Genomic DNA, 22484 nt, shown 5'->3' with positions numbered 1-22484 from the left:
AGAGACATCCGTCCTGAGACTAATACTACGCTGTCTACTGCTGAGGCTTGTGTTTAGCCAATATCCCTACTCATTCCATAAAACTCCATTATAGGTCAGATATTGGCTGATACAGAGACAGGTTTCTTCCTTCTAGAGGAGAGATTATTTGCCTAGCTATGATATAGATATATATATATAGATTATATATATATATATATATATATATATATATATATATATATATACACATATACACACACACACACACACAGGATGTGCCAGAATATCTCATAAATGCAAGTTCAATCTCTCTGATCCCTGTACATCGGGAGAATGAAGGTCCCCTGACGCCTCCTTCAGCACAGACAAGAGGAAATGAATCACATTTTCAAGTTGGCTTTGACGCATCTGCAACGACCTGTATTGTAAAACGTTCATGTTGTTTATCCCATAAAGTAAAAGGTATTAAAAGGAAAAAACTACAAAAATAACTCCAGATCTGCAAAGATATATACCATACACCACTTTTCGGGTGGCGCACGGCCCTGTCTTGCACCACTATGGTTCCTTCTCATAACTTAGTGTGGAGACGAAGGTGCGTCAGCATGCCGCAGCCTGACAACATATCTATACCTCACCTCCGTAAGCTGTTGTGTTATATGTGAATGCAATGCCAGTTTCTGACTGGTACATGCAAAGAGATCAGAGCCCATTAATAATTCAGGGAGCTGAAAATCCCAGTCTTACTATATTCCCTCTCTATCCTATATATGGAACCACTGAAAAGCGCCACCTATCCCACAATAAACAAGCTCCCATACAGATCTACTAACAGAAATGGTATAGGGACAGACAACCAGGCTGTAATTGATACGAAGGGTGATAACATGACGAAAAGTTCCTGTATCCAACCTTAGGGGGCACTGGAGACTCTTAGGGGATTGCCAGACACTGACAGGTCATTATCTTCCTGCTGTCACTTGAAGCTTCTTTCCTCGTATACTATGTAACGCTGCGCCCCAAATGCTCCACCTAGAAAATGGATCCTGGTATCTGAAAACTAATACGATCCCAAAATATAGGCCTAATATCCTAGCCATAGCACACTACATACCTACTATACTGCACACTTCAGCAGTAACAGGGGTACGCTCAGCTCTGCTACATCCATATTTAGCCAGCACATAACTGCGCTCCGTAACACCAGATCTATTCATTATTCCGCCACTTTCTTACAACCTTCCCCGCATAGTAAACATTCAGAATTTTCTGGCTGCAAGTCACTAAATCTTTCCACAGCCCTCAATGAAGTTCTTTGTGTAGACAGACATTCGCAGAGACCAGGTAAACTATGTTGTGATTTTTTTTTTTTTTTTCACAGCCCAAGGGAAACATGGCATCTGCCAGATATACCGGTCTGAACATGGCTCAGCTAAGACAAAGCGACATGCCGAGTTCAGTCCGCCTGAGCCACGTTTGGGCTGGTAAATCTGGGTGACAAAAGACAGGCCTGTTCACGGTCATGTCACAGGGCTTGTGCTGACTCCTATCTCCGGTGATTATACAGGTAAAACAGGTCATTGTATCCTGCGATTAGGCCGAGGCCCCATGTTGCAGAAAAGCAGTTTTGTTTTCTTAAGCCAAAGCCAGGAGTGGATTGAATGGAAGGGAAAAGTATAAGCATTTCATTTATATCCCCCATTCCTTCTCAAGCCATTCTTGACTTTAGCTCCAAAAATTATTCCACAATACGGACCTCAGCATGTTCATACGAGATATATTTGTTGCAGAAACTGCTGAGACTTGACAACAATTTTTTGTGATAAAATTATGACCCCACGTCTTGTGAGACACCAAGTGTCTAAAAGCTAACCCACCCACCCCCACCATGCTGAAAAATAATTCCTATTGGTTTTGGCTCAAAAAAAAAAAAAATGTAAAAAAAATCTGCAACAAAATCCACCATGTGTGACTTTCCAGACCATTTGGCTTCAGCCCAAGGTTGGAGAGACACAAAGGCAAATTCATTAATCTCTACACACCAAAAAAAATGGCAAAGATAGACAACATGATGACATTAAGACACCTCAAACCTCGATGAGCGAATGTGGACATTGCAGGGCAGGGATCACAGCCCCAGTTTCTCCATAAATCTCTGCATCCCAATTTGCCAGTCTTCATATATTTGCCACAAGAAGTTTTTACGGACAGAAGAGATAAGGACTATTAAATCCACACCTGGCTTTGTCTCTAAAACCTGCATCAAAATGTGTAAAAAAAAAAAACAAAACAAAACAAAAAAAAAAACACCCACACAAAAGCACCAAGTGTCTCCTGCCTAAAAAACATAACACATCTGGAGCAGCATCTTGGTGCAGAGTTACATTTAGCTTAGAAAATCTCCCCTATTGCAGCCAAAAGACAACATATGCGCCTATCATGGCTATACCATACACGAGAGCCATTTGCTGGAGATATACACAGTCCCGTCACATTACTGTGACCACCTGTCAAAATCCAGAATAACCCCCTTTGGCAGAGCGGACCGCTGCGAGATGTGCAGGAAGAGAGGGGATGTTGTGATGATGGTCACTGGGATGTTGAGCCATGCCGACTCCTGTGCCGTGGCCAGCTGCGCTAGGTTATGCGGTTGAGCATCCATGGCGCGAACAATCCGATCGAGGTGGTCCCACAGATTCTTGATTGGGTTCAAGTCCAGGGAATTTGCTGGCCAAAGGAGTACGGTAAACTCATCCTGGTGCTCCTCGAACCTCACACGTACACTGCGAGCTTTATGACACGACGTATTGTCCTGCTGGTAGATGCCATCATCCTGAGGAAAAACAATTTGCATGTAGGGGTGAACATGGTCCGCGAGGATAGATGCATACTGGTGTTGATCCATCGTGCTTTCCACAATGATGAGTGCACCCAGATGGCTGATGACACGTGTCTTCTGTGATTGGCTATTTAACAGTGACGTCAAAAGTAGGCGGTGGTCACATTAATATGACTGGACTGTGTAGGATTTAAAAAAAAAAAAAAAAAAACACCTCATGTGCAGAGCCCCATCTTATTGCTGAGAATTCCAGGAATTACACCCACTGCACTGGGTCGGATTTGTAGAGGGCATGCTCTTGCTGACAACCCCTTTAACAGCTTCCATTAAAGGGACTCACCTAGGGCCACCTGAATTAAGCTGTGGTGCTGGGTTCTGGTGACAGACTCCCTTTAACATCCAGACACGTCAGCCTATGACCACTATAACCAGTAGCATGATAAATCCTATTACTTAGCATCTCTCAGGTCAAGCATCACCCCAACAGTTTGCCGGAGTCTCTTCTAGAACCTAGAAAGGACACAAAGCCTCTGGAATTAAATAATTTTATTGTCAACCTGAGACGGGAGTTTTGGAGGAAGAAGAGAACACACTATGGCTGCCATCTTCTTCCTTGCTGTACTGCCAACTGAGAAATAGCAATGGAAGGAGTCAGTGGTGGCTCATCCAGCAGAGTATTGTGGGGCAGTACAGTAAGGAAGGTCTTTACTATTGTAGCTGTACAAACACACACTCATACACGCCAGCACTGCTGTTCTAGTAGACAAACCAGCTCAGCACAACTATTGCTAATATTCACACAAAATGCAAAAATGTGCAAATCCAACCCAGCACTGGACGATCCCTACGACTGTGCTATTAGATCACGGTGCTATCCTATACCATAGCGCGGCCCTGTCACCGGCTCATGTACCGACAAGCTTCTCGGTTCTCTTCTCCCTTGTAAATCAAGATAAAACAAACACTATTTAGGTGTCAAGACAGCAGCAGCGGGGGGGATATATTAGGTCCGGTCATTGTAGGGTTGCCCTCTCTAACCCGCAGCTCTCCGTCAGTTCATTAGACGCTAGCGGATTAAGAGGTAACAGAACGGCTACAGCAATGTATCAATGGACTAGTGTTCGGTACGGCTCCAATGGCTGAGGGTCTGTCATCTCCGCCATGTGGCAAATGTAAAAATCGCCCGTTTTGTTCATTTCGTTTGGTCCATTATTTCTCTAGGGAGGAATATAATCCGCTTATCAATATGATAAGATAAATGTACTAAAAACAGAGTCCTCAAATCTCCACGAAAGAGACTGACGTAAAATGAGTGTCTGGCGCAGTGCGATGGTCACGACACTCTACGGCAGACAGAGCAAGCAATTATGGGTTTTGGTGATTATGAATTTGGTACAGGCCTCATCATTGGGAAGAAAATGGGCAGTGACCCCTACAGCTCTCTTGTCTAAGAACAGGCCACCATAGAGGTGTCAGGACGGCGCTGGGAAAGCTTTTCTGGACATCTCGGCCGCTCTCCATGGTGCAAGGGTATAACACTGCTATAAAACGCTCCTCCTTTGGTCCAATTTCCCATATTCGTTATCAAGAGGAGTCTCCTTCCTAGGCCTATCCCAACTGGATCTGACCAGAGAACGTTGTCAGTAGTAGCATGATGGAGAACCCTGTCAGCAGTCCAGCATTCTGTATGAGGAAGGCCGTGAGGGGGCGGCCACCTTCTTCATCCTCTTTACTGACTTCATTCATCTCTGGGAACTGGAGGGAAAGAAATAATAATTAATAAGCATTAGGATGGGCAGGAGAAACTTTACCCCTGTAAAACCATGAGGTCCAGACCAGAGCCTTGAGAACAATAGGAGATGCATCTCATTTCAGCTCATGTTACAGGAGATCTCCTCGGTCACATGACCATGTAAAGTACACATATAGCCGGCATGACTAGCATCTCAGAAGTTTCTAGTAACCGTGAAGGAACAAGATCTGTTCAACCCCACTTGGGCAAGGAGAAGACAACAAGTAACTATCCTGAAGGAGACTCATCTGTTCTGGTTGTTAATTCCCCTCCCGTGCACCAGGGGGCAGTAGTGGTTCCTTTAAGGATGGAGTTATCTGCACTTGGAGGTTTTTCCTGCCTAAACTCATGTCTTGGTTCTGGACCCAGTATACAGCACAGGGGTACCTTATAGCAATAGTAATATATAAGGGATTAGCCTCTATGAGGGGGGAGCTGGGTGCCGGTTCTGATCATGTGACCTGGGCAGTACATAAGTAACAAAAGATTCCTGTAAGCCCCTTTAGGCCTGGGCCCCACATTGCAGAAACACAGATCTTTTTGTTGCAGATTTTGTTGTGGTTTTTTGAGCCAAAGCCAAGAATGGCTACATAAGGAATGGGAGATATAGAGGAAGCTCTCATTGTTCTCCCTTCTGTTCAATCCACTCTTGGCTTTGGCTCAAAAACAGCAACAAAATCTACCAAAAAAAAAAAAAAGAGCTGCATTTCCGCAAAGTGAGGCCCCAGCCTTAAAGATTTCTACATCTAACCAGGCAACGGCACCATTTCAGTGCTAAAAATCTCTCATTAAAGTTCCCCATTAGGGTATATTCAAATGAATGGGTTGCCAGGTCATGTGCTGACCTATGAATAGTATTGCATGTCCAGATCAGACTCTTGGACCAGATTAACCAATTGAAGAGAACCTTTCACCACCTCCAGCAAGTCCAGCTCTTGACATCATTTAATAGCTGTTTTTTTCCAATCAGTCCAGCACAGTTGGAATTTTTTCTCTAGTCCCCACCATTCCTGAACAATCATTGCTATTCGCATATGAGGCAACAAAACTTTAGACTCTGTACTGTCCAGGGGTGGTGTCAGGCAGAAGCAGACAAGGGGTGTGATTCTGAGCTGCTTCAGATTGGAGCTCTGAATCACACCCCCTGCCTGACACCGCCCTTCTGACATTACAGAGCTTATATAGCACATCAGGCACCAAAACTACCTGCGCTTGTTGCTCAGGAAGGGTGGAGGCTAGAGAAAAAATTCTAACGGAGCTGGAATCAGTGGAGTGGAGCTTACTGACAGATACTAAGAACTTGATTTGGTGGAGGTGGTGAAAGACTCTCCTATATATATAACCCCTGCTCCTCAAAATAAAAACAAAGATCCCACATGGATTAGTGAAAAGCACACCCAAGAATCTCCCCGCAATCCTTCAGTAAAGCTGGGTCCGCTCTAGCGTCGGTGTCCGACAGCTAGTGTCCGCAGACGATTTTAGCATCGGACGCTAGCTGTGTCCGTTTGCAATTTGTGTGATTTTAAATGAGACACCATGTAGTGTCCATGTCTGTCCTTAAGCGTCCGTTTACAAAGATGGCCGATTTTTCAAACGGACAGCAAAATCCTACGGACACTTAAGGACACCCACAGACACTACAGGATGTCCCATTTAAAATCATGCAAATTGAAAACAGACACAGCTAGTGTCCGATGCTAAAATCTTCCGTGGACATTAGCTGCGGACACTAGTTGTTGGACACCGACGCTAGTGTGAACCCCCCTAAATACTTGTATCCATGAATTATGTATCATGAATTATGATTTCTGGAGTATCACGTCCTAGAACTCAATGTTGTGCATTTACAACCTGTTAAAATGGCATGTCCCTACTCTGGTAGAACTGACTAGATACGGCCAAACTAACAGCACCAATATGTACAAAACCGGGTCAGTTCCCTGCAAAGCTGATGCAAAGTGCGATGTCAGCCTTTCAGCGGTATATAACAAGTCCTATCTTAGAGGACGTGAAAAGGTCCTCAGTCATCCACAGGCTGCAAAAATATCTAGCACTTGCATGGTAGAGCTAAAAACAGGCACGTGTGCACAATGTTTGACCTTATGGGTGCAGCGCTATCTGATTTGGTCGGTGCTTGCAATGGTCATGATGACCCAGTAGTGAGCTCAGGACTGATGCATATGCAAATAAAGATTGAGCAAGGGGCAAACACACTGTACACGTGTGGGATCTCGGCTCCACCTCAAACAGTGGACCAAGGGGGAGGTGGACCTAATGTATAGATTGCAGGGAGCAGTTTATAGGGGAAAATCTTGCTGACAAGTTCCAAGTCATTGCAAGAAAATCAGGAGAACCCCATAAGGAGGAGATGCACTGTAGCTACTCCAAACACAAAGATAGAGAATTTAGACTGTTAGCCCTACTCGGATCATGTATTCTGTACAACGCTATGGAAATGTAGGAGTTGTACAAGCAAATACCAAGTGATACAATAATACAAACTGGAAGGAGGGATTTTCTAGATTTATATACTGATGATCTATGCTTGGGACAGGCCATCAATAGGTGCCCAGTAGGGGGCTGACACCTGGGATCCCCACAGATTTGCGGTTTGAGCAGCACTGAATCCTCTTTCCAGTGCACATGACATCACATTCATCGGTCACATGGTATAGCAGCAATTTAGGCCTATTCAATTGACTAGGGCCGAGCTGCAACACCAAGCATAACCCCTACACAATGCATGGCACAGTTATAACCCCTAACACTGCAGCCTCCTTAATGACTTCATCTCCTGGGGCACATGCGGTTTAATACACCAGTAGAAACCCGACAGTGCACTGAATTCAGCGCACTGTTGGCTTTCATGATCTGTGCCCCGGGAGAAGAGCTATTGGTGCCGGTATCGTAGCTCTTCACTGTCAGAAGGGAGTTTCTGAGTCAGTCAGCAACACCCTTCCTCACAGTAGCGTCTATTGCGCTGTAATGTCTCAGGGGGCGTTGCTTACTGCCCAGCCATGACACGTTCCTCACCGCTCACTGTACAGCGCAATAGACACTACTGTGAGGAAGAGCGTTCCTGATTCAGAAACGCTCTTCTGACAGTGAAGAGCTACGATACCGGCACCAATAGCTCTTCACCGCAGGCACAGAAAAGCGGATAGTGCGCCGCGTGTGTTTATCACATGTTGATGACCTATCCAAAGGTCATCAATATACAAATCTAAGAATACCCCTTTAAGGCTAAGGCCCCACAGGCCGTATCCGCAGCACTAAAGCGCTGCGGGAAGAACCGCTGCGTGATCGCATTGCGGTTCTTTCCGGAGTGCTTTGAAGAGAAAGTTCACGGAGTTTTCCTCTGCGGACTTTCTCTTCCCATTATATCTACGGAAAAGCCACCGGCGTTTCCGTAGATATAATTGACATGCTGCGATCTGCAAAGCTGCAACGGCTTTGCAAATTGCAACGTATCCGCACTGCGATCTTTTCCGCAAAGTGGGGATGGGATTCGCATGAATCCCATCCACTTTGCCTGCACTGTACAACGCCGCGATTTTTCCCGCAGCGTCTCCGCTGCGGGCAAATTGCGGCGTTTCCAGTCCGTGGGGCCCCGGCCTAAAAGCCCAAATAATCCTGGTCTACTCACCATGTCAGCCAGAGCAATGTATAGAAACATGCCTCCAGCTAAACCGAAGATCCAGTTCGAAGAGAAGTGGCTGCCAGCAAGGATCCCAAACGCCAGGCCGAGGTAGCAGCAGCAAGCAGACAGGAAGTTAAAGAAGAGAGCCTGAGGAATACTCATCCCTGCGTTCAGCAGAATGACAAAGTCACCTGCAACACAACATGAGGGAAGGTTAAATGACAAACAGCAGAGGACGCCACAAAGTCTCAAAGATCACATCCATGTAGCCAATAGGTCGTTTTTTGTTTTTTTTTGTGTCATTCGTATTCTATTAGACTACAGTGCTGTAGCGGGTCTGAATCCACAGATATGGCACAAAAATGACACAAACATTAAACTCAATAGAGATGAGAGAGTACTGTTCAGATCAGCCGATGTGAACAGCACGCACGCGTTGAAATGAATGGAAGCACCTGGTACTTCCGCTTTGACGCCGGCCGGCCGCTTAACCTCCCGCGTGCCGGCTACGTCCATTCGTTTCAATGCGTGCGTGCTGTTCGGATCGGCTGATCCGAACAGTACTCACTCATCTCTACGTTCATGACCAAATGTACTGTAACCTTTGCTAAGGAGAGCAAGACTTTAGCAGAGCCTGAGACTGCGATAAAACCTTCAACCTGACTAAATGCATACTATAAATGATAAACAGAAAAAAAACAAACCCATTGTGATGTACAAGGAATATATTGATCATTGGAGTCACAATGTTATCCCAAAACTCTTCAGCTATATAGGCGTAACCCATAATAAATCCCATCTTTGTAGAGACATCTGGTATTTCAGGTTCTTAATATCCAGGTTATATTCACACACCTTCATTACAAAACACAGTCTGGCTCCACCAGTGTATACAATACTGGTGTGTAATACAGTCATCATCCAAGCTCGGTACAAGCATGGTTGCCATATAGCTTAATAAATCTTTATAGTGGTCAGAGTTTGTTTTGTTCCGATACAAAGCTCTGAATGCTCAACAAAGACCTAGAGTTATAAGATGCCATTCTTACTACCTGCTGCCACCACTAGAGGGAGCTTAAGAGCTTACTGCATACTGATCATACACTGAAAACACAGTAAGCTACTAAACTGCCCCTAGTGGTGAGTGCAAGAGGTCAGAATAGCATCTTTTATATTTAGGTCTTTGCACAAGATTTGATACAAACCTGGCACTGACCTCTACAAAACTGGTAAACTGAGAAGTTAAAGGGGTATTCGAAATACAGCAAGTTGGGATTGGATAGGGGGGTAGCTTACAAATCAGTGGGAGTCCCCACCGTACATTTCAAAGCAACCAATATGAAATACAGCCATCCCAAAAAAATAAGTGGAGTGGTGCATGAGGTCCGACCAGACACTCCATTCAAAACGGGGGTGCAAAGGTTACAGGTAACGTTACCGGAATGTCCCTTTAAAAAGGGATCTCTCGATGACACTTCTCTTCTATCCACAGGAGAATGGATACGTGTCAGACTGTTGGGGGAGATCAGACTACTGGGACCTCCAACAATTAAAAAAATAGGGGTTGTTGAGTTGATGGAGCAGTGGTCACATATGCACATACCGCTCGATTGGCACAAGGGGCTCCTATACAGCAGTGGCCTCATCTTATAGCAATGGCCACAGTTTATGCCTTTATGATTAACTATATAGAATTGTCATTTATGCAGAGTGTCGCTCAAGTGCTAAGACAATACAGAACATGGAGGGATCTTGCTTTGGTCTACATTAGGAAACATACCAAGTTCATGAGGGAACTCCTCACACAAGATGGCAATGGACGTGCTGACCCCTTGGAAGACGGACACTGTAAACGAGGCTCCGATAGCCAAACCGTCTATGAAATTATGGAGTCCGTCACTTAGTGTGATCATCCAGGCTAAGGTACCAATGTCAGAATAGCGGATCCCCTTAAGCCAGTAACAAGAACTCTGCTGCCCTGGGAGGTCCTACATGGGAAGACGACACGTGAAGCATTAGTAATTCTCATCCGAAAAGATGTATGCATTACATAGAGGAGGATCCATAACTAACCTGCATAGAGGAGGATCCATAACTAACCTGCACAGCCAAGGACCCCACCACAACCTTCTCATCGCCCAGGTGTTGTCGGAGGTCAGACTCGCTGCCACCTGGTGGAGGAATTATGTGATCCAAGTCGCCATTCTGGAGCTTTTCAGTTACGCCTTCCTCGGCATCCCGCTTGCTGGCGTCAGCTGTGTAGTGACTGTGTCCATGCTGTAGGGGAACAGAAGTAGTGAGTAATTTGCAATATGTATACTCTATTACTTATTATAGTAGGAAAACACACTAATCTACATCAGTACAGAGTGCCAATAATAGACATCTGTATGGCCGTACCTATGACCTGAGCCCTCTACAACGACTGTGGACACCATATAACCCTATGGAACGTTACACCGCGCACATGGTTATGCGACACATGCCAGTAATGCCCGCGGTGGCTCTCTGCCCACCTAGGACCATTGTACATAATAACTCCAGTGTGATATGTACTTCTGGATTTCTCCAGTCCCTCGCTTGTGGGTTTCGTACCCCTGTAATGATACGCCGACTGTAACCATGACAACAAGCGACAGAAATTATTTAGCAGACCACAAGTAAACGCTGCGCCATCGCTGCCCAGACATTACCTCATGTTTCTGTTTAAGAAGCATCTTCAGGACCTTCTCGGTGAAAAAGAAAAGATAAAACCCCCCAAAGACGACAGCGGACGTGGAGATATAAGAGTCCTCCTGAGGGTTAAAGCCGAATGCCTGCAGTACGGTAAGAGAGAAGGGTCAGGACCAGCATGGTGGTTATGGAGGACACGAGACATACAGCAGCGGAAAGCTCATCTACAGGGTATAGAGTGCGGGCGCTCAGATAGCAATCCCCTGATCCCCTGTAACTTGGCTGGATTATGGTTACTAACTCTGTTTAGCCTGAACGTATCCACCCCCACAATGTATCCCCAATATAACCCCCCAAAGAAATCCCCCCCAGCACATACCATGCATCTCCTACATATACCCAACTCCACTTACACCCATGTATCTACCCTACCCCCCCATATATCCACCTACTAACAATGGCCGTGTATTCATTCTACACCAGGCAGCCACTTGCCAGCTCATGTTCCCCTAAAAGCAGCGTACAGCTCTGTCCTCCGTATACAGCACTGCATGATCTGCACCATCTGTTTCACTATAGTAGGGATCACCACTGACCCAAATGGCCTGGACACCCACATACAATGTCCTGTGGAACGATGTATGTCCAACTACACCGCTATACGGCACAATAGGATACAACACTCCATATGACAGGGCACCAATATAAGGTACAGGCACCAATACTAACACCTTATATGTTCAGGGGTGAACATGGAAATCTTAAGGAATCTACCATTCCCTGGGTAGCCAGGCTGTAATATTATATATGACTCCTACAGCTAATAGGACACCTCCAGTAATAACCTGATAACAGGGGATTGTTGTGTGAGCGTTCACCTGTGGTCTATAGTCATACTACTGCATGCCAGGCCAACAAGCTGCAGACACAATGGTGTTTCCCATACACTTTTTGTTTTTTTACAACATACCACTTGTAACGGTGTATAAAATGCTGAATACTGTGTTTCTCCTCCATTCACAACTAAAGATACAGACGTCCAATACCGCCCTTCAAGCCACAGAGATTGCCATATGGCTTGCTCTATGTTTGGGCATCTTTGTAACCAGATAATATGGTCACTACTTACCAAAGAGGATTCTTATTGCTCACGGGGAGGGCTGGGGATTGTACATGTAGTACATGTGCGACACATCCAATATGAACCTCACCCCAAAACCATCTCTTAGGCTAAGGCCCCACGGGCCATAATTGCAGCACTAAAGCGCTGCGGAAAGAACGGCGGCATGAACGAATTGCGGTTCTTTCCGCAGCACTTTGAAGAGAAAGTTCACAGAGTTTTCCGCTGCGGACTTTCTCTTAACATTATATCTACAGGAAAGCCGCCGGCGTTTCTGTAGAAATAATTGACATGCTGCGATCTGCAAAGTCGTAACGGCTTTGCAAACTGCAGCATGTCCACGCTGCGATCTTTTGAATCCCATCCACTTTGCCTGCACTGTACAACGCTGCGATTTTTCCCTCAGCGTCTCCGCTGCGGGCAAATCAAGGCGTTTATGTCCCGTGGGGCCCCAGCCTTAAAGGGATATTCTCAGGCTCACTGGGGGCATAACCTACTGACATGCACTCATTGTAGGAGATTAGAATTAAAGGGATTTTTTTTTTAATTCAATTTAATTTTTTAAAGAAATGGCTTAAGGGTTTAACATGTGTAGCACATGTTATATGCACAATCCCCACCCCCTTGTCATGGAGAATGTGGTGTATCTTTGGTCCAAGAAAGGCTCTTGTGCCAAAGACGACCTCATTAACACACATCTGCGCCATAGATAACACATCTGGCATAGACGAGTTGATAGATTGTAGTTTAACAGGCCCCTTTAAATTGACAGAATCCTTACGCCAAGTTCACATCTGCGCTTGGTGTCCGCCAGTTGCAAATCAGTAAAAAAAAAAAAAAAAAAAAAATATATCAGTGTCAGTTTGTGGTGAATGCATTTCCCTTCCGCACCCTTGATCTTTGTTCTGTCTGTCCAAAAGAGTGGATACGCAGTGGAAATGCTCCAAACGCAAACCTGACATCTATGGGTTTTATAAATGACCCGTTCCAATCAGTTTTTACGATCTTTCGACGCATCACAGAAACAGACACCAACGCTGATGTGAACTTCGCCTTACCTTTGCTGTGAATGGAGAAGAAAACAGACTAAAAGTCAAAAGCGATACCGGAGAAATACAGTAACGTTCCTGCCCATTTTATGTCCACTGTAACACTAGCATGCGGTAATAAGCTACCATGTTATACTACGCATGCACTATATACACCAGCCGCATGCACCCATACAGTGTCTCAGGATCGTACACGGTCCCCCATACCTCGGGGATGAGCTGAAAGAGAGCGTTGGAATAGAGGGTCCCAATGGCCAGAGCAATGAAGAAGAGGAGAAGACGCTTGTAACAGGATTTCTTCATGAAGGGAACCACGCCGGCCCCCAGGAGGGAGCAGAGAGAAATGACGGTGACACAGAGGAAGCCATAACCCCACACTGAGGAAGGAATAGGGGGGAGAGACACAACATAAATGGAGGACACAACAGGGAGAGATATAGAAGGACGTGACAGAGGATTAAAACCAGAGGAAGGGGAGAGAGAGAGAGAACAGACATGATTACTGGTCTGATTCCAACAATGGAGGCATAGGCCCTGTGCACACATAACCTGAGTACTGACAAAGTCCTGTGCGGAGTCTATTCTATGGTATTATATCAAACCCAACAAGAGCCACCTTCTTATCTAGAGAAGTAGGTCAGTGCCAGGTCAGAAAAACATGGCTGCCTCCTTTCTGAAACCATGTCATGTCTGTCTACAGCAGGGGTAGGGAACCTTCGGCTCTCCAGCTGCTGTGAAACTACAACTCCCAGCATGCTCCATTCACTTCCATGGGAGTTCCCAGAACAGCAGAGCTAGTATGCATGCTGGGAGTTGTAGTTTTGCAACAGCTGGAGAGCCGTACGTTCCCTACCCTTGGTCTACAGGGTGTGCTTGATATTGCAGCTAAGGTCTATCCATTTTTAGTAAGTTAAGCTACAATATTAGACACAACCCCCCACAGAGGTGTAGTATCTGGACGAAAGCAGCCATGTTTTGCCAATCCCTTTAAGAAGCCAATGTACATTTTAGTAGCCAGTATAAGTGTGCACGAATCCTATGATGTCCACCAATCCCCCGACCAGGGAGGATTGCACTAGTACATTGAAACAAGATTATATGGATCCAATGCCCCAGCCATAGATAACTGAGGGACAGGAAAACAAAACCACCAGGTAGTTCTGCTGTAGCGGATACTGCACGAAGGACACGCAATCCAGAGATGTACCTGCTAGTTGTCTGTCATCCACTCCTCTTTACAAGGGAAAGAAAGGCAGGGCTTAGACTGCATGGTCTGCATTGCTTGCTCCTATATACACATGCATACTTGGCTCGGCCGAGCATGCATCTATTCCCAATGGACAGAAGGGGATGTGTTGCTGCCAGAGGTATCGAGCGACAACCCATGGGACGGCTATTTTTCTACATTCCCTTTAACACACAAAATGGAGGATCAGCTACAGCAGACCTACCGACATTAATTCCACCCTGTAAATAAGAAGGACATTGAATTGACATGAAATTATTAACAATATGATAAATCATTTCTATATACTCCGCCTTCTGTAGTCACATCACATCATGGCTCTTACGATTGAGAGAGCATATGATCATTCGCTAGTCACGGTGGCCGCCATTTTGATTAGAGAACCAATATGGAGGACAGTATCCAAAGTGAGGTTGCCAAATTTTTTGCTGATAAGAAGAGAGGCTCATCCAACAAAATGGCGGCCTGCACCGTGTGCCGAAAACGTACAAACTGAATTAGAGATAGATCAGTCAGCTCATCAAGGACATGGGGGAATGGAGGCAGCACCTTCTGAGACGTGAGCGATCACTACCTGCCCACCCCGGGGTTACATGAACGTGTCAGCTAAGTGTATGTTGTATTAGACAAGACTGATGTACGTTATATGGATTACATGAAGACAGAATCTGTGTGTGTCAGTAGATTTTAGCCCCACGGGATACGATCTGTCGTCAATAGTTTATATCACACATATACATAGAAGAGAAGAACATAAGACGCTGATGAGGATACAATTATAAAATGGCTCCCCCCAGTAATGATGATACATGTATTGTCAGTGTATGTGATTGTTCTGAAGAGCGTGGGCTCCCTCTGTGGTGTAAACTGGTACTGCACCTCAGGGATCAACTGCAGGAGAGCGTTATTCAGCAGCGTGCCAATGGACAGGCCGATGAAAAAGATAAGGAGTCGTCGGAAGATGGGTCTCTTAACGCACGGGGCAAAGAACACACCCATTAGGGAGAACAGGTTGATCACGGTGACTGCGGCAAACCCAAAACCCCAGACTGTGGGACAAGAGGACAAAGTGAGGGATGTGGATGACATATAGGGTCAAAAAAAACACTTACAATATAACAAGGACTAGACATAGACCTGGGCAAATAAAATATAACCTCTAAGGGGGCATTCACACTACGTAACGCCAGTGTGCATCACAGCCGTACACGCCGGCGTTACAGCAGGGCTGCCGAACACTTCCCATTCATTTCTATGGGAGCCAGCATGCGAGCGCTCCCCATAGAAATGAATGGGCTGCTTCTTTCACTGCGAGCAGTCCCATTGAAGTGAATGGGAAGTGCCGGCGTATACGGCAAGCTCTGCTCATGCTGAGCCGTACACGCCGGCACTCCCCATTCACTTCAATGGGACTGCTCGCAGTGAAAGAAGCAGCCCATTCATTTCTATGGGGAGCGCTCGCATGCTGGCTCCCATAGAAATGAATGGGAAGTGTTCGGCAGCCCTGCTGTAACGCCGGCGTGTACGGCTGTGATACACGCTGGCGTTACGTAGTGTGAATGCCCCCTAAGGCTCCAGTAATCAGAATTGGGTTAGAATCAGGTTATGCAGAACCTTGGCAAAAAAATAAATCTACTGTTTGCCTCCCAAAATTGCAGCAAATTCTAACCAAAGGAAGGTTTATAACTAGTAACAACATACTGGAGCCCTTCCCTTCTGACAAACCGTTTCTTTTCAGTTGTTTCTTAGTATTTCGGGTTTCTTGGAAAGCTGCGTGACCCATTACGTAGGGATGTCACACAACTACAAAGGGTATCCAATAGAGAAGGACTCAAATAAATTATATATCACTTTATGTTTAATTCATTAAGACATCTCAGATACGGTCAGTGAATGAGAACAGTCTTGGTTATATTCAGAGACAGTAACCCCGTCAATATAGTTGGTCCTGCTCTTAGCGGAGAGAGCTGTATCCAGTCTGGACAATGCTCTATGAGCCTGGACTCCAGACTGGTGCAGAGGCATTTAGCTCACAGAGCATTGTCTAGATTGGATACAGCTACAGCTCAGGTGAGAGCAGGACCAGAACTATGTATACAGTTACAATGCAGGTCATTCAGTCTAGATTAAATTCAGAGGCAGTATACAGTATATAGCTAGACCTGCTCTCAGCTATAAATATATAGGACACCAAGTGTATTCCATTATAGTCAATGGGGCCCCTTATAGCATCCACTATATTTTTCAGTTCTTCTGCTCCTGCGATGGACCAGAAAGTCTACACCTCACATAAGGTTCATACCTGTGTCAAATACAACTGCATCCAGTCTAGACAAAGCAGTACAAACATCTCAGGTAGTTTGTTACAGTGTGTCGGTCCGTTCAGCTCACAGAGCATTGTCTACACTAGATACAATTACCACCATTTCTCAGCTGAGAGCAGGATTGGATACATACAGGGTTATTCTGAATGGAAACAAGCGAGTCCTGATTCAGTGACAGCAAACATATGGTGAGGCATTGAAATAAAGTGTATTACAATAGCTGACATGCCGCCATTACAGCCCTATGAGAGATGAGCACATTGGACTGTAACGAGAGGCGTGTGAACTCAGCCCTACACATTTATATAAAACCCAAAAGAGCACAACATGGCCTGATATGATTTTAGGGAGATCATGTCCTTATAATAATGTGGCTGATGGAAAACCTTGACAGAAGGTAACAGTGAACAGAAGCCAAAACCAGCTGGGAGGTTCACACTCGTGTCACCAGGCTTATCACCGCTCACACCTTATGCGATTTAAGCAAACAGAAAAAGTGAACCAATGCCAATACATGGGTGGCATAAAAGTATAACATAACATCTCCGACTGCACAAGGCCTTATGTCTGAGGGTCACTGATCTGCCTTGGCATTGGCTCCTCTCTTACCTTCAGCACTGCTGGGTCTTCCCTCGGTCTGGGTCTCATTGTGAAAGACTGCGCTCTCCTGGCACGCTTTGGTTTCCAATTGTTGGAGAATTGATGGGCAGAGACTTTGCAGACCCCCTGCATCCACCGTAGCATCAGAGGTCAGGTTGTGAGCAGAGAATAGGGTGGAGGCGCTGAGACACTGAAGGAAGAAGGAGAATGGTTTAGACCAGGATATATCAGGGGTGACCTTATCCAAACAACCTATAGAGAAGCCATCGGGGAGGGGGCATAATATGCTGTATAGTATAGAACAGGGGTAGGGAACGTACGGCTCTCCAGCTGTTGCAAAACTACAACTCCCAGCATGCATACATGCTCTGCTGTTCTGGGAACTCCCATGGAAGTGAATGGAGCATGCTGGGAGTTGTAGTTTCACAGCAGCTGGAGAGCCGAAGGTTCCCTACCGCTGGTATAGAGGAGGTACATAGATGTAGGTGGAGTTGTTTAGCACTTAGTTTCTTATTATACGTAATACCTAGGTAATTAGTAATAGGTTTAGCACAAGCACGATGTGTAGATCAACAAGTTCATGTTTACATCGTGTCTATATACGTGACCACTGTCATGCAACAGCACCGGCCACTAAGAGTTGTCATAAGTACACGGTATAGACACGCTGTAAATTCAGACACTGATAAGAAGCCATATGATAAACAATCTAGTTGTCAGCAATGTGGCAATGGAGAGATTTCACCTTGGGTCTTGTAAACACATCCCCCTCCTCACCACCCACACATTGCCAAATAAACCTAACACGGAGCAATCCGTCATCTGTGACACATTACTGGCCAGTCACTGTCAACAATTCTGTAAATTCCCAAAATCACCACTAGGGGACAAAGCTGTGCCGGCAATGAGTCCAAAAGGGATCCTGTAGATTGCCAGGGGACTGAGCAATCGAATCCTATACCACGTCCATATGGGCAGCAATCCTTATACAGCAAACCAGTGGCCATACAGGGGGAAAGATAAAAAATCCAGCAACTAGTAATCCTGACGGTCCGGGAGTCACAGAAGAAGCAGGAAACTGGCAGGTCTCAGGTACTGTTTATGGAGGATTTTGTAGGATTCATGGTCTACAATGAGCTATAGATGAAATCGCCGGCGGTTATGGCTGCTATAAAGAGTCCTCTGTTCTCTTAAGCCTTGCTGAATGTTTTAATCTATTGGAAAAAAACCTAGATAAACTACTTTACACCATTATTAGAGAAAGAACAAGACCAGGCTTTAAAGTGATACTGCACCCTCCTGTCAGCGCTAAGCCTGTGTGTGACAACTATTGTATGACTGGTCTATGGGCACGTTACTGAAGTATCCAAGCAAGGTTGTAATCCAGTGGGAGAGATTTTGGAAGTCATAGATACATACGCCAACATTACACGTTGGTAAAGTCTATGATATTACATCACCGCTAGATCATTAGAACAAAAGTGCTCTATAGAAAGATCAAACCCCTTTGGCACGGCACAGAGATTTCTGACAATATATTCTAAAGGCTCCCTCATAATTTCAAGGTCAGTGAGTATGGGGGGCTTCTCGACTAGCCCAAATGAGGAGGAAAGAAGGATCAGGCATGTTCAATGTCGACACCTGAGCTTTTCTGTTCACCCTGCACATAACCTGCTACAGTCATCTGTCAGCTGCTTACTTTATGGTCACCAAGTATATGTCCTTGGCTGAACCATGTGTATAACTAATGAAAGTGTAAGCGTACCCTAAGGAAAGAACAATTTATAGGCTGTAACCAACTTCTGTGCCGTACCAAAGGGATCTGACATGCGATTTATACATGATTGATCATAGATTATCCAAATGATCTAAGTTAACTGTATATACAGTCTATTTGCAGACATCATGGCTCGATTTAAAGCTCAAACCCCTTTGGCGCAGCAGAGAGTTCTCATACCACTTACCAAGATTATAGTTGATAAAGATTTCCCTTTGTATAGTAGAAACCCTTTGGTACTTCTCATCCTGAGCAAAGCAGTTTCATCTCGCTATTTTTTGCGGCATCCATCCCATGTGGTATTGAATGTGTGTGTACAGACCTCATATACACATTCACCACACACTATAAACCCACAAAACCCTTTAGGCTAAGGCCCCACGGGCCATAATTGCAGCGCTAAAGTGCTGCGGAAAGAACCGCGGCATGAATGCATTGCGGTTCTTTCCACAGCACTTTTAAGAGAAAGTTCACAGAGTTTTCCTCTGCGGACTCTCTCTTAACATTATTAGAGATGCCGATCCAAACAGCACACACCCATAGAAATGAAAGGAAGCACCTGTGACGCCGGCTGCCCGCCGGCAAAGTTAGCGTCACAGGTGCTTCCATTCATTTCTATGGGTGAGTGCTGTTTGGATCGGCTGATCCGAACAGCGTTCGCTCATCTCTAAACATTATATCTACGGAAAAGCCGCTGGCGTTTCCATAGATATAATTGACATGCTGCAATTTGAAAAGCCGCAACGGACACGCTGCGATTTTTTCTGCAAAGTGGGCATGGGATTCGCATGAATCCCATCCACTTTGCCTTCACTGTACAATGCCGCGATTTTTCCCACAGCATCTCCGCTCCGGGCAAATAACGGCGTTTACATCCCATGGGGCCCCGGCCTTAAAAAAAAAATTGCTGTAAAGTCTTTCAGCTTTCTAAAAAGCGTCATAACTTTATAAATTAAAATTTCATAAACTTTCAGTTCCTTATTATAGGATTCTGGTGAGTGAATGAGAACCTTCGCAGTTATATTCAGAAGCTGTAACCCTGTATATAGCTAGTCCTGCTGAGAAGGTCAAAGTTTTTACCAATGTGCTGGAGCAGTCTGATAACAATCTGGTCATGCCCTTCTTCACTGAACATTGGCATCTCTACACTAAGGGTATTTAATAGGATTTTCTAGAATTGAACATTGTTGTACACAGCAAATATCAATAGGAAGGCACCACAACCCCAACATAGTACAGCTTGCACCCTGGTGATTTAGGAATATTAGCAGAATGACTTGCCTCTACAAGGTACTGGCTTTAGGGTTAGTGCTCGTACAATGCTGACCCTACCTGCGATATGTTGCTGGACTCATGTGCCCCTTTTCCTACTTCCAGTCTTTCCAACAGGGTCTGCAGCTGCGGTAGTGAGAGGGTCTCATTCTCTCCATATCTCTGTAATAAATCCTGCAGGAAAGACGCCGCACTCAGCTGGTCCCTGGAGTCAGGAGAAGTCACCTCTGCTAAGGAGCTGGCGGGTACAAAGGCAAACAGCAAGGAGGCCAGAAGGATCCACGTGCCAGTCATGATGGTTCCTGGAGGACAAGAAAATGTATAACACATAGGATGAGGCATAGGAGGGTAAGAACCCAAAAGTGCAGGCAAACAAGGCGACAGTCGCAAAGAAAGAGGGTAAGAGCTGGACAACATCAGGAAAGGGGTGACAGAGACAGAACCGCAGGGCACAGAGACAACAATCACTGGGTGACAGATTAGGGCACAAAGGGCAACAGCGTAGGCTAAAAGAGGTGTCAATATCAGGTGGTAGGTGCACAAGGGGCCGCAGTGACTGGCACACATTGAGGAAGGCACAAACAGAAAACAGCCATGGTTAAAAGAGGTGCCAGGTGCACAGGGGGGGGGGGGGGCACAGCAACCGGCGCACAGGGGGCAGCCACAGCAGCAAAGCAGAGCAACTGGGTGACAACCATAGTTAAAAGAGGGGCACATTGGGTGCCCCAGCAGCTGGCGCACAGGGGGCAGGCACAAAGATAAAGCCAGAGCTAGGCACCTGGGTGACAGCCATGGTTAAAAGAGGGGCATCAACAAGATGCCAGCTCACAGGGGGCCACAGCACAAACAGAGAGACATAGCTGGGCACCTGGGTGACAGCCATAGTTAAAAGAGGTGCCAGGCAGAAACTGGGGCCACAGCAACCAGGGCACAGGGGGCAGGCACACAGATAAAGCCAGAGCTGGGCACCTGGGTGACAGTAAAGGACAAGTCTGGTGCCAGCCCCAGCACAGGTAACACGGCAGCAGCCGGATACAATGACATTGCGCTGCACATCCCAGCTGTCCCCATATACAGAGCCCCGGGCTCCCTCTCACCTCACCAGCCCGCTCTCCTCACACACATCCAGTCTCTCACGGTGTCCCGGTCACTGTGCTCATCACGGCCTCCCTGTCAGCAACGTGGAGCTCTGGAGCTGGCTCTTTAAAGCCTGACGTCACACCAAATTCAACTCCACCTTTTCCGTGACGAAAGTGGGCGCTACCAAGGATTCGGAATCGTCAACACCTCACCTGCCCCAGCACATGCCCTGCTAGCAACTAAAGAGGTCAAGTTCAAGTATTCCGTGCCTTAGTATAACGTATCCATTACAGCGGCCATGTTCCCTGAGCCCGCCGCTTAAGGCTAGTGATGACAGGGCTCCGGTAATATGTCTTCTCCTATCACCCTTTGAATCAGACACTTCGCCCTCTAGTGTCAGAATACCGCGTTCTGTATGAATGGAATACTGTTCGCAACTAGCCCTGTGATTGGTCGGTGACGATCACGTGAGGAACTGTAACAACTCGCTTCGGTTCTGATACCGGGGAATGTCACGTAGTCACCTGATCAGTTGTACTTGGCGGGAATGTGTGCCCACACTGTGCCACCCACACAGCCCCTGGCACAACATGAAGTGACACACACTGCAGAACTTGTCAAAGCTAATATAATAAAACTAAATGAAAGCATAAAAAACAGCATAATAAGGGTATATTCACACAGAGCAGATTGTTGCAGAAAATTAGATTTTTTATTTTTTTTTGCAAGGCCAAATTATATATCAGATTACTGCAACGAAGCTGCCATGTGTGAATGAACACCTAAGAGGCTTCAGGGCTAACGCAGATTTAACCGGAGACGTAATAATAGCTGCTGTCATGGCCGCCGGGTATGTTGGTTGCCAGTGAGATGGAGTCACCATGGCTCAGTGTTGTCCCATGGGGCATCTACAGGCGTCACCATAGGGAAACATGGAGGTTGCGTTCCCCAGACACTACCTAGAATACATCAATGGCTGATATTTATAGACTACGGGCCCTACCACCCGCCATGTTCAGATACAAGGTCCATGTGTCAGTGCCATTTCTCGGATGACCGGTTCAATCAAGCCATGAATGGAACAGGAAAT

The 22484-nt window shown here is 45.9% G+C and overlaps 1 protein-coding gene across 3 annotated transcripts; it reads right to left on the bottom strand.

The window, feature by feature from the left end:
• Positions 1-3370: 3370 nt before the first annotated feature.
• On the bottom strand, positions 3371-21700 carry SLC39A14 (solute carrier family 39 member 14). 3 transcript variants are annotated; one of them, XM_075272719.1, is made up of 9 exons: positions 21412-21700; positions 20375-20616; positions 17275-17455; positions 15221-15390; positions 10947-11069; positions 10354-10530; positions 10034-10241; positions 8260-8444; positions 3371-4576 (listed from the first exon to the last, which is right to left on the bottom strand). In XM_075272719.1, the coding sequence occupies exons 2-9, from the start codon at positions 20606-20608 to the stop codon at positions 4430-4432; spliced, it is 1425 nt and encodes a 474-aa protein (XP_075128820.1). In that variant the 5' UTR covers positions 20609-20616; positions 21412-21700; the 3' UTR covers positions 3371-4429. The 3 variants fall into 3 exon arrangements, with proteins under 3 accessions (XP_075128820.1, XP_075128819.1, XP_075128821.1); XM_075272718.1 differs by lacking the exon at positions 15221-15390 and adding an exon at positions 13303-13472; XM_075272720.1 differs by lacking the exon at positions 15221-15390 and adding an exon at positions 13303-13472 and having other exon boundaries at positions 10381-10530.
• Between the last annotated feature and the right edge of the window lie 784 nt (positions 21701-22484).

Source organism: Leptodactylus fuscus, chromosome 5 (assembly GCF_031893055.1).
Source record: "Leptodactylus fuscus isolate aLepFus1 chromosome 5, aLepFus1.hap2, whole genome shotgun sequence".
Taxonomy (NCBI): Eukaryota; Metazoa; Chordata; class Amphibia; order Anura; family Leptodactylidae; genus Leptodactylus; species Leptodactylus fuscus.
The sequence above is the reverse complement of the archived record's forward strand: the minus strand, read 5'-3'. Positions and strand labels throughout refer to the sequence as shown.